At 42.6% G+C, this 12562-nt stretch overlaps 1 protein-coding gene across 5 annotated transcripts in view; it reads left to right on the top strand.

Moving 5' to 3' along the window:
* Nucleotides 1-9964, top strand: part of LOC116494373 (H(+)/Cl(-) exchange transporter 5) — a 45231-nt gene extending 35267 nt beyond the window's left edge. For all 5 annotated transcript variants that reach the window (XM_032196239.1, XM_032196238.1, XM_032196240.1 and 2 more), the window contains 8 exons: nt 122-244; nt 826-1032; nt 2060-2140; nt 3032-3574; nt 4861-5047; nt 5921-6319; nt 8515-8731; nt 9378-9964. In XM_032196239.1, coding sequence (XP_032052130.1) covers nt 122-244; nt 826-1032; nt 2060-2140; nt 3032-3574; nt 4861-5047; nt 5921-6319; nt 8515-8731; nt 9378-9468 — 1848 coding nt within the window. In that variant the 3' untranslated portion in view covers nt 9469-9964. The remainder of the gene's footprint in view (nt 1-121; nt 245-825; nt 1033-2059; nt 2141-3031; nt 3575-4860; nt 5048-5920; nt 6320-8514; nt 8732-9377) is intronic.
* The last annotated feature ends 2598 nt before the right edge of the window (nt 9965-12562 follow it).

Genomic DNA, 12562 nt, shown 5'->3' with positions numbered 1-12562 from the left:
TTTGGCTGATGATAACTGTATTTTTGATTACCTGCTATTTCTGTGCGCTTGCTTCAGTGTACTGGTTTGACGTAATCTCAGTTGAAGTGATACAAATTGGTTAACTTTCTCTGCATTACAGGGGGCTTTTGCATATATTCTCAACTACTTGATGTATGTTATCTGGGCTTTGTTATTCTCCCTTCTTGCTGTGTTACTTGTGAAGGGCTTTGCTCCGTATGCCTGCGGCTCAGGAATTCCAGAGGTGAGCAAGAATGAAAGTGTGTGTTTTTTTTTGGTTTTGTTTGTTTGTTTTTTGGGGGGTGGTGGTGATGTTAGTTTGTGTTAAGGTGGGGTAGGGATCCACCATCCAAAGATAATGCTTGCCTGCTATGGACTAATACTTCCCCATATTCTAGAAATGTATAGTGGCTTAATATATGCTTTCTTCTCCAAACTGTATTCCTGAAATGTGTCTAGTACTTAAGTCTCCATAGAATCCCTTTAAAAACTAAAATAAATTTTACTAAAAGTAAATGCAATCTACAAGAGATACAAACAAAAGTGCACCACTTGTGGAAGACTGCAAAAGCAGCATCAGATTATTTTTCAGTGGGAAAAACAGTCCTGAAGGAAGGACTCAAAGGGCACCCTCTGTAAAGGGCACCTTCTGTCTTTGCATGTAGAGGTATTTTTACTGACTGTGTTTTACTTTTGATAGCTTGGGGAGGGACTGTGAAAACTGTAGGGGAAAGCTGAAGGCAGGTCTGGGAGAGCCTAGTAAAACGGGAGCTCTGACCAGGACTTGAATGAAAGCCTGTAGAGCTCTGTGTGCTTGACTTCCAGATCAAAACTATCTTAAGTGGTTTCATCATTAGAGGCTACTTGGGCAAGTGGACGCTGATCATCAAAACCATTACCTTAGTGTTGGCGGTGTCCTCTGGCCTGAGCTTGGGAAAAGAGGGCCCCCTGGTGCACGTTGCCTGCTGCTGTGGAAATATCTTGTGTCATCTCTTCACCAAGTACAGGAAGAATGAAGCCAAGCGCAGAGAGGTAAAACGATACTGTGCTATTGTTAAACTGTTGAGATAGCATGGGAAAGCTGGTGGGTTTGGTGCTTTGTGATGAATAAAAGTTCTTGTTTTGGCACATTCTTGGAGCATCTCAGTTCAACGCTTCTTTGGAGCAAAAGCAATGTCAGTGACACTGCAGCTTTTCCCCAGCACAGGCAGTCATCTCGTTTGTGATAGGAGCATTCACTGGTCCTAGCCCACTTTTGCACACCCAGTTTTGCAATGTTTGCTTGTATTTGTCATACAACCTCATAGACTAAGACTGTTTGAGGGACTTGGACCTAGCTGTAGGCTGAAGGGCTTCACTTCCAGGGACCTTCTGCTGTTGTGAAGGACATGGTATAAGGACCAATTTAACATCTTATGTGAAGCTCATAAGTGTTTCCTCACAACGTAAGGTTTTTTTCTGAACAAGTCACTGGAGAATGATTAGTGTGAAATGCCTACAAGTACTGGCCAACTTACCCTCTGTTAAACACAGCAATGGCAGAATCCACTCAGGGAGCAGGTGAGGTGTCTTCAAGACATCTCTAGTTATACTTTGTTCTCTTCTGAGAAAGGGTACAGATGTGAGGCAGGCAAATGTAGCAAAAGGCATGTTCTGGGAAATGGAAGTGCTGCTGTTCTGTTTTAGTAAAGCTTTATCTAGGGTGCAAGCATAGCATGAAATCAGGTGAAAAAGAAAAAGGTAATTGCAATCAATGTCAGCTCTACTGATTTAGAGTTGGAACTGTTTAAATGGCAATGCTTTTTTTTTAAAGCTATTTGTGGATTGCAATAGAATCTTTAAGGTTGAAAAAGACCTCCAAGGTCACCTAGAATATTTCTTAGGGAATTAGCTCAGTTCATCTTTTCCCTGTTGTCTTTAAAACAAGTCAGACATTAGCTTATTCGGTGATCATTGGATATAAAATTCGCACACATTTAAGTAGACATCCGACAAAAAAAGGGGAAAGGTTTTGAGGGGAGAGCTAAAAATGTGTGACTGACTTCAGTTTCTTTCATAGGTTTTATCAGCAGCTGCAGCTGCTGGTGTGTCTGTAGCTTTTGGTGCACCGATTGGAGGAGTGCTCTTTAGTCTGGAAGAGGTAACACCAGCATTTTCTATTAGCTCTGGTGAGCTGTTTTATTGCAAGAACTGACCCCGCTGGTTTTAAAATACAGTCCACTCATAACTGCTTGGGTGTGGAAAGGAGACTCTGTTGAATACTGATTGGTGGTGTATTTACAAGGTCTGCCAGGCAACCTAAACTTTACTGGGGTTTCAGGTAATTCTTATGAATACTGTAGAATTTATTTTGAATGATGTATATCTCTGGCTTTAAAGTAAACCTGCTGTTTTTCCCTGATCTGTCCATGCTCAGCAACACTGACTGCTCACAACCACAGCCTCTGTCATTCCATATGTCCACTCTCTCCAGACAGCTCTGTCTCAGAGTACCTCAAAACAAACTTACCTTGCTTATCAAACTCTTTTTCTTACCAAGTAATTTCTAATTCATGTTCTTTTGATCCAGACATGAAATGGATCACCATTTCTGGCTTCAGGGCCTAACTCAGAGAAAGAGTGGGATGGTTTTGCTCAGCTGATCAATAGTTGTGCTCAGCTACTATGGCAAACACCATTGTTTGGCACTTCTGGACCTTGCAGAGCATGAAAGGCAAATACTTCCCTGGTTTCAGCTCATAGGTGATTAGTAGCAACTTTTATCTGAGTAAATCATCTACGCTTCAGGAATCATAGAGGGCATTTGCTTCAAGTATGCACACCAGGATCCATCCTGGTCATTGTAGTCTGTATAGAGGGGACCTCATAATCAAGTCTTGGCTGAAGGGGAAGGTACATCAGTCGTAGTCCTTTCAGTCCTCATTTCACACCAGTCTCAGTCCTTTCTTGTACTTCATGCAGTAGTGATGTTACTGGGCACCAGTCAGGGTAGCAACAAGTGATTGAGTCTGCTTTGTTTTTCCTTTTTTAGGTCAGTTACTATTTTCCTCTCAAGACACTATGGCGTTCCTTCTTTGCTGCTCTGGTGGCTGCGTTTACTTTGCGCTCCATCAATCCTTTTGGGAACAGCCGCCTGGTTCTCTTCTACGTGGAGTTTCACATGCCCTGGCATCTTCTGGAGCTTGTGCCATTCGTCCTTTTGGGAATATTTGGTGGGCTTTGGGGAGCTTTCTTCATTCGCAGCAACATTGCCTGGTGCAGGCGACGTAAGACAACCAAGCTTGGTAAATACCCTGTGCTGGAGGTGTTTGTAGTGACTGCCATCACAGCCATCCTGGCCTTCCCTAATGAGTATACCAGAATGAGCACCAGTGAGCTGATCTCTGAACTCTTCAATGACTGTGGGATTTTGGACTCTTCCAAGCTCTGTGAGTATGTGAATGACTTCAACAGCACCAAAGGGGATGACCTGCCAGACCGAGCTGCTGGCCCAGGAGTTTACACAGCCATGTGGCAGCTGGCTTTGGCCCTTATAATGAAAGTCTTCATCACAATCTTCACCTTTGGCATGAAGGTGAGAGTTACCTGTAAAGCAGCTCATGTTCTTTTCATCTGATGCAGAAACCCTAGAATTTTATCTGTTTAATAAACAGACATGTTTTTCTCCCCAAACCCTATTAAGGAGAAGAAATTGTGCTTTGTAGGGGGGTGATAGATGGCAATTATTTGTTCCATTGTGAGTAACCGAGCACAATAGAAATATTTTATCGTGTGTGTGGCCACCATGTGCAGTCACTGAAGCTGCTAGGTTAGGGATTCATGGCCCATTTTCTAGACATTGAATGCTTCTAAGTTGTCTTTACTTAAGCCTTTTTGATACTTCCATTATATCTCCCCTTTCCTAATTGCAAAGCAATTGAGATACTCATTTGTAAATGCTTAAGATTTCATCAGTCAGACTGTTTTGCTCTTGTTCAGTGGCAGTCTCCTGAGTGGTGGATATACTGCCTAGGTCCAAGCTTTCCCTCAGTGGGCTTTATCAGATGGATCCTAAGTGTCTCTACCCTGTCCCACAGTCCCGTGAAGGGATTGTCCAAAAGAGGTGACCCTGCCTCAGAGGTTTGCACCTCATTGTTGTACTGAGGTTGTTGCTGACATTCAAGGGCAATCATCAAAACTGTGAGGAAAAATACACTGTATGAGAAAGCTATATGAAAAATATGTAAAAGGCACAAGGGGGAGATTCTCTGACTTCAAAGAACAGGAGCTTTTGAAATCCAGGAACAGTTGAAGTGCAGAGGTGAAACTTGCTGGCAGTGACCCTACTGGGTATCACTAATGTGCTAATTACAGGCACTCTCACTTTGAAGGATCGTGTGTATTTCATAAATAAGTACAAGTACGTGGTTAGTTGGAAAGGCACGGGGGAGTGTTAGTGGTGTGCAAATGAAACTGTTTTATTATTCTGGGAAATAAACTTTGATTTTTAGGAAAATTTTTGAAAAAAAGAAAGCCTATCGTATTTCACACTAAACTGTTGTGTGGGTCTTTCTCCTGCTCAGAAAGAAGTAACTGCAAACAATTCAAACTCTGTTACAGAGGTTTTAGAGTGTGGTTTGTTTCAGTGAGGGACAGCATTTGGCATACCCAGTGCTGTCCCTTGTTCCCTCCAAGGATACAAGGAGGTGTTCTCCCACCACCTTTTTTGGTGCAGGAAGGGCAAAGATGATGAAGCATGGCATCTGTGCCATTTTTAACTTTAGAATAACCTCTAAATCAGTCTTGTTTGAACTTCTGTCACTAGTCTTTGAATACTGCCTCCCTGAGAAATGCCTTATTCACTGATGTGCTTTTTCATAGGTCCCCTCGGGGCTCTTCATCCCAAGCATGGCAGTAGGTGCTATAGCAGGAAGATTGCTAGGAGTAGCAATGGAGCAGCTGGCCTTTTACCACCACGACTGGGTCATCTTCAGTGGCTGGTGCAGTCAAGGAGCTGACTGTATCACTCCAGGCCTATATGCAATGGTTGGGGCTGCAGCATGTCTGGGTAAGCAACAGATTTCTTTTTAAGTCCACGCTGCATGTTTGGGTGTTTGGTCTACTTTGTGGTAGAACATATAATGTGTTTCCTATTCTATTTGCATTCTTTTGCCAGCACCAACCTATCACTGGACATGATAGGTTTCCATGGGGAATCTCCTGAACATGCAGCTAGAACAAATGAGACTGTCCAGGGACTTTAGATTCCCATGTAGGGAAGCCATGTTGTTAGGAAAATTAATGATAGTAGCCAGAGGATGTTAAGACGCCACTTGTCTTTTTGCATGGCCTATCATAGGGATCACTCCATAAATGTATTCTATCAGTGTAAATGTGTAAGGCCCTTTCACAGCATGACAGACTGTTTTGCAGGTAGTTCACTTTCTTTTGTGTTTAAGTAATGGGATGACCTTCCCAGCAAATTGTCGTGAAATATTTGATATGTAGTCTTAAGAAGTAAGTTTTGGACAGATGTACCACATCATTCATGGATCTCTGCAGTTCAGAAGATGTGCTATACAAGGACACATGCCTTCAGGGTATTTCTTATGACCTGATTTGAAATGACTATGGCCTTTTAAGGTTGCTTCTCAAAAGGACGCAAAAAAAAAAAAGTAGCAGAAGGCCCCATAATCAAGATATTTTGGAACAGACAGATGGTTTTAACAGTATGTTCTGTTCATGTTTGGCTTCCACTACGATGCTGAATGTGATGCTTATTTTCTAGCTAGGAGTCCAACAGTACAACCTTTTACTGATCTAGTACGTTACCTAGATGCATTGGTGGAGGACAGCTGTAGCAACTGTCAGAACAGCTCTACTGGTTGGAAATCCCCGAAAACATGCTAACGTCTTCTGTCTTCCTGTGTTCTGTTTGTAGGAGGGGTGACCCGAATGACAGTGTCACTAGTGGTCATTATGTTTGAGCTCACGGGCGGACTGGAATACATAGTTCCTCTGATGGCAGCAGCCATGACCAGCAAGTGGATGGCTGATGCTATCGGGCGGGAAGGCATTTACGATGCCCACATTCGTCTCAATGGCTACCCTTTCTTGGAAGCCAAGGAGGAGTTCTCGCACAAGACACTTGCAATGGATGTAATGAGACCACGGAGGAATGATCCTCCTCTGACTGTCATTACTCAGGACAGCATGACAGTAGAAGATGTTGAGACCATAATCAATGAAACTACGTACAGTGGCTACCCAGTGGTGGTGTCACGGGAGTCCCAAAGACTGGTTGGATTTGTTCTCAGGAGAGACCTCATCATTTCAATCGGTAAGTGCAGGAAGGCAAGATGCTATGCAGATAAACAGTGCAGTTAGAGGCCTTAAATGGCACCAACTGTAATTGATTTAACGAATTTAAACACTCAGTGGTGATGGTGGATATACTTAATGGAAGCCTGCATCTCCATCCCCCTGCATGTCTTGAGTGTGAAGGGACAGCATGACTTGTCTATTGCAATTATAATGGCTGTGCTACCTGCAAAAATCTTGTGAATCTTGTGAAGTATGAGACTTCTTGTCAGCGAGATCTAAGCCACCTTTTCTTTTGGATGACTCTGCAGAAGGCTTTCTTAACTGCTAATGTCTCAAACCTTATTTTATTTAATTAGAGGAAAAAGTCTGGTTTGTGTACTGAATGTTGGGTCACTTCTGAGGTGGTGCTATCAAACCTGTAAATATTGATACTGATGTTTTTGAGGAGAGTCTTTCCTTTCTCTGCACCACTGAAAGCCATCCCAATCTTTGCTCATTTCACATGTGCTCCAGCATTGTTCTGAGGCAGTCAATGTGTGGCAGAACCTGGTAGACACTGTCCTGGCATCTCCCACGTGCAATTTTCATCTGTGACGTGAGAGTTGAGTTCCTTTGGAAACAGCATTGTATGAAACAGCGTTGTATTTTACAATTTTTAGGGCACAGTTAGGTTCCTCTTGCTCACATATTGCTTAGAAGCCTGTAAGTAATGTTTGTAAACGTGAGGTTTGAGTACAAGTTGTGATCATGTTGCCTCTTGCTGGTTGTGTGAGGCAGTGTTTCTTCTGTTGATGAGGCAGGAGAAATCTGTGTGTTAGGGTTGAGGAGTACATTGACGTGTAGGTCTTTAAAAAAAAAAAAAAAAAAAAATGCACTTGCTCTACGATGAAGATTTGGGTATAAGGGAGTCAAGGTCCATGCTCCGGGCCTGTTTAGTCTGTATAGATTGTATTCAGCTGGACCTGAGGCTCCAAGCATCTATGCTAAGCTTGAGTGAGCTGGAGTTGCTCCCATGCCTACTCACATTTCCTTACACCATCGCCAGGCAGAATCCATGCAAGCCCTGTGGTGAGCTGGATGGAAGACCTGATCCAGCTGCATACATATCTCAGTCATTGCTCAATTACCTTCCTGCAGATCAGTCCCCTGTTTTGGCTCTCTGGGGGGACACAAATGCTGGTGAAAGAGAGCAGGTGAGAGCACGTTTGCTGGAAGGAGGATGGCAGTTCCCTTGGACAGAAGCAGAAAGTGATCACAGAAACAGCATGGTTATTAAGGGCTGAACACATCTGAGCTCTGTGGTGTGGTTTAATGTGCTGTCTTAGCTCCAGCTTGATGCTTCTCTGTATGGAAGGTTAGAATTGTTGGTCCTGAGCTGAGGTTGTACCATGGCACAATTAGTTTCTATAAGTTACTTGCAGCTATGAAACAACCTCGTGTGTTCCCTCTTTTAAGGTAAATTGTCAGTGTCAGTTTTGCATACAATACATTCTTCTGGAGTATGTAAGTATTGCTTTTCTGATAAGTACCTGGTCAAATGCTTACGACAAAATGTGATGAAATACAGAAAAAGTGCACTATCATACTATTTATTTTCTTCATTCTGTTAGGATACTTCATGGTGTGACTGAATTCTTGGGTTTGCCTTGTTCTGAATCTCTTGGAACTCCTTAAAAGTAATTTTTTTTTTTATCCAGGATGCATGGAAAATGGGATTTAGCTTTTGACAGCCTGCTCTGAATATCAGTCTGGTGTTCAGATGCCAAGCCATTCCCAATCCAATGAGTCCTGGAATGTAAATATCAAATTGAAGCTGCGATACAGCAGACATCCAAATTGCCCATGGAGCAGGAGTAGGCACTATTGCAAATACCTGAATGGTGTCAAGTACTTAACACCGTGTTGATTTTTTTCTATTCTTGACCCTGGTCAGGGGACGTAGAGCTTGAGCCAGTAGGTTAAGCATTTAAAGAAAAAAAAAAAAGACTTATTTTATTAGTCAGCTTCCCTGCACAGGTCCCAAATCAGTGACTGGTAAAAGTACAAATCATTTCACTGCCTGCTTAGGTCATTCGTTACGTGTTTTGAGAAACAGTGCAAGTGAAGTGAAGGAATGGACCTCTAAAGCCATTCCAATGTGGCAGAGAGCAAAGGATATGTTCTTCAACTTAGAAAAGGAAAGGTTATTTAACCGAATATTTATTCTTCTAGAAAATGCCCGGAAGAAGCAGGATGGAATTGTGAGCACTTCAATTATTTATTTCACTGACCACTCTCCTCCACTGCCTCCAAGCTTCCCCTCCATGCTGAAACTCAGGAGCATCCTGGACCTCAGTCCTTTTACAGTGACAGACCAAACACCCATGGAAATTGTCGTGGATATATTTCGCAAGCTTGGATTGCGCCAGTGCCTGGTTACTCATAATGGGTAAAAAAACAAAACAAAACAAAAAACTACTACCTGTAGATGCAGTCTTGGGCCTGAGTCCCAATGGATAGTGCTAGATTAGTTGGTGTCTTTGGGCTGTTTATAGTAGGAAAACTCCATGCAGGAGAGCAAGCTGGCAGTGGGTTTGGAACTTTAAAGGTCCCTTCCAACATCAAACCGTTTGATGATTAAACATCTGCATCTCAGTCAGAACTTCAAGTGGCCTCTGATAGGTAGAACTGAATATCAGTTAGGGCAAAAGTAATCTGGGGGGAAAAAAAAAAAACCTGAAACCACTGAACCTCTTTCAGTTGGATCAGTTAGTTATACTTAAAGCGTAGCTATTGAGACTACCAGCACTTAAAATGCAGTCCTAAACATTTAGGTCGATCTTTTTGGAGACGGCAGGTGGGTGCTAATAAAAATCGTGTCTTGGTTATAAGTCTTATCTTTTTCAGTATAAAATACTGATAGAGTATCTGTCTGGGCTTAGAAGCACTGTACTTTGCATGGAGAGTCAGCCTTGTGATCCAAACAAGTACTGCAGCTACTGCAAGGAGTTAAAACTCTCATATGAGAAGCTATGCAAGAGCAAGGATATGTTCCTTGGATGTTGATGCACTGAAAATGTGTTTTAATTTTTCAGGAAGCTACTTGGAATCATTACCAAAAAGGATGTACTAAAGCACATTGCACAGCTGGCTAACCAGGACCCAGATTCTATACTCTTCAATTAATGGCAGACTTGTAGGTGTTGTGTGTTAAACACAAAAGAAACTTTATAGAAGAACCTGGATATTCTTTCCTATTTTTATTGAGACCTTGGAACTAATTTCAGCATTTCCTTTCATGGAGCTGAAGAAGATAATTTTTTTTCTACAAGATAACCAATTGCACTACATAGTCTGTGGAAAATTAATCTTCTTTTTAGAAGAAAAAGACTACATTGCTTTTGTGAAGTTGCGTTGGAAAGATTCCATGAAGAAGTAAAAGCAAAATGCTACAGAATTATCTCTCTCCTTTTTACTTTATCTGAATTCTTGTTACTAATGTGGGGAGGAAAGACAAGGTGTATACCTTCAGAAATTTTGAAGGCGGATGATTTTTGCACACAGTATTAAGGTGGTGGCGGAAGGATGCAGTTGTAACTCAGGGGCAGTGTATTTCCAGTGAGCCAATTAGTGAAAATAAGAACCTTGTACAGTCAAAAAAAAAAAAAAAAAAAAAAAAAAACATACAAAATTGTCAGGTGGTTCTGTAACTAATTCCATATAAGAGCTCAACTCCTCAATTACCGATATTGGTTAGTGAAGAATGTTTTGCTGAGAGAATGAAAAAAAAATCCCGCGGAAGACCAGTCTTAAGACTGGGTTCACATTTGGATTGGGAAAAAGTTTATTTTGATTAATCTGCTGTGAATGTATTTAATTACTCTCTGATGCTAGCTTGCTAGGAGAATCCTGAGTAGGAGAAAGGAAGAGTTAACAGTTGTATTCTTGTCATGCTCTCTTATTTTAGATATATGCACAAGGATTTCTTCATGATTTCTTTTGAGCATGTAATAAAATTGCAAGGACTGAATCCTAAAGCCCTGGCTTTACTGCACTTCCAAGTGAAGTCTGATCATATTAGTTATTGTGCAACTGACCTCTTCCTTAATCAGCAGTGTCTTATGTTGCTGAGGATGTCTTAATGGAGACTCCTGGGCCCGGAATGTTTACATGGATGCATTTTTTTTTTGTTGTTCCCTGCTATTCTCTCCAGCCCTGCACCAAACTCAGGCTCGGATCCTGGCTCTGGGATTGAGAACACTGCCACTTTATGTATGTTTGCCACTCAATGTCTCTTGTTTCACTAACTATGCAATAAGAACCCTGCCTGACAACTGTCAGCAACATAACTTGTTCCTGAGAGTTGCTCCGTTCCAAGTCTGTGCTCCTTGAATCCCTGTTCCGATTAATTTTCTGTTAATAAAATTGTGACAGTTAACTGGAATTCTGAACGTATATAAGTTCCTTTTGGGGATCAGCGTAATTGTGGCTTCTGTCTAAAGCAGACTTCACTTGTCTGTGGCTGAGGCTTGTCAATGGGAACAGCTCCCTTTCACTCCTGATTCACCACCAGCAGTGCAGGAGGGGGCCCAGGGTGGGAGCTGACCTGTTGAGTAATGAGATGGGGCTCTTACTCTGCTTCCTGATGGACAAACCTCCAGCTGCTAAGCAGGTGGTGCACTCTGCACAGCCTCAGCCACAGACACCGTGGTACCAACTTCCCTCACCCTGGCTGAAGTACCTGCAAGATGAGGCTGAGGTGCAGTGGCAGGAGGTGATGGGTTGTCAACATGAGGCTGCTGCTTCTGTGCAGTATAAACTTCTTCTGTGGCCAAGTGGGGCTCCTAACTAGAGATGGCTAGAGATTTTTGCAGTTTTAGGCTCTCTTAAATATAAATATATTCCTCATCTGTGCTTGGAACAAAAGCCAGCTTATTTATTTTTTTCAAAGCCATCCAACATCAAGTACCTGTTGCCGCTACTGTAACGTGGTAGTGAGGTGGAACCACTTGAGTTTGTGTATGGCTTAAAGCTGAATCAAGCCAAGATGTTAACAATGGATGAAAGATCTTATGTTTGTAAAGCAAATGCCACAACTTTGTGGTGTTTTTGTACAACAGCAGATGGTTTTCGAGTCACCTTAGGCTCGAAACAAGGATACTGTGTGCCCGTAAGATGCTCACAACTTGAAATGCTTTGCGGTCTTTCTCTCCTATGACTGTCAGCAGGCTTGGTCTGGTGGTGGCAGAAGCTTTGCCTTTAAATGCATTTTGCCCTGTTCTGAGAGGGTTGTCCTCTGCTTACCAGTAAGAAGGATGCTCACGAGCCTGGGTCTGAGAACAGGGAAGAAGCCTCCTCTTTTCCTTGCAGGCTTCTTGCAGAGGATATCTGCACCGAAGGAGGCTAGGGGTGCCTGTTGCATGCTGCTCAGAAAGCTTTGTTCTCTTCGGCACGCGTGGGACACCAGGAAGACGTAAGCTTTTGTTTTGTGCCTTTTTTTTTTTTTTTGCTTACTTTGCAATATGCAGGGAGTCTCTAGCTTGAAAAATAAAGACCCTGTTATAATTAGATCTGCAGTACGTGACAGCTTATTTCTCTAACAGTCATTAACATGTAACGCTGGACTCGGTCGCTGTGGTAAGTGCCTTTATCAGGGAAGGGAAAGGGAGGGACTGCTTGTGGGAAGGCTGCAATAGTTTTAGTCCAGCATGTCAGGTGCTGACAGGAAAATCCAGTCGCAGGCTGGAGTGTCACAGCTGGCTCGTGCCCTGCTTCCAAAAGGGAAGCTCTTGTGGAAATTGGCAGGTCAGAGAGAGCAGACCTTCAGAGGAGCCAGCCTGTTGTGTGGGGGTGGGAGCATGGCAGCCAGAAGCTGCAAAATTAATTTTGGGGTTTTTGAAGGTAGTTCTGTAGGTAGCGGGGGCCAAAGAGCCATCACAGTGTGCCTGTCACATGGCTTTCTGACGTGGAGGAATTGTCCTCGAAAGGTTGGCCTGAAAAAATCATACACAGGAAGATGAGAGTGTGAGAAAACACAGGATTTGTGGGACAGTCTGGTAGAGTTTTAGAGAAGGTGAGTCCTTGATGGAGGCAGGGTTTCAAGTCCTCACAATGCCAAACCAAACATCATTAAGATGGGCAAATAAAAAAAAACAACGTTTTGCAATAGTAAAAGACTTTTTTTTTTTTTTTTTTTTTTTGCAAGCTTCTGAAGAGGAACTTTCCTCTTACTTGAACACATTTCTCCGCTCTTGCATCTTTTTAGTATGAAAACAGATTT

The sequence above is a fragment of the Aythya fuligula genome, chromosome 13, assembly GCF_009819795.1.
Source record: "Aythya fuligula isolate bAytFul2 chromosome 13, bAytFul2.pri, whole genome shotgun sequence".
Lineage (NCBI taxonomy): Eukaryota > Metazoa > Chordata > Aves > Anseriformes > Anatidae > Aythya > Aythya fuligula.
The sequence above is the reverse complement of the archived record's forward strand: the minus strand, read 5'-3'. Positions and strand labels throughout refer to the sequence as shown.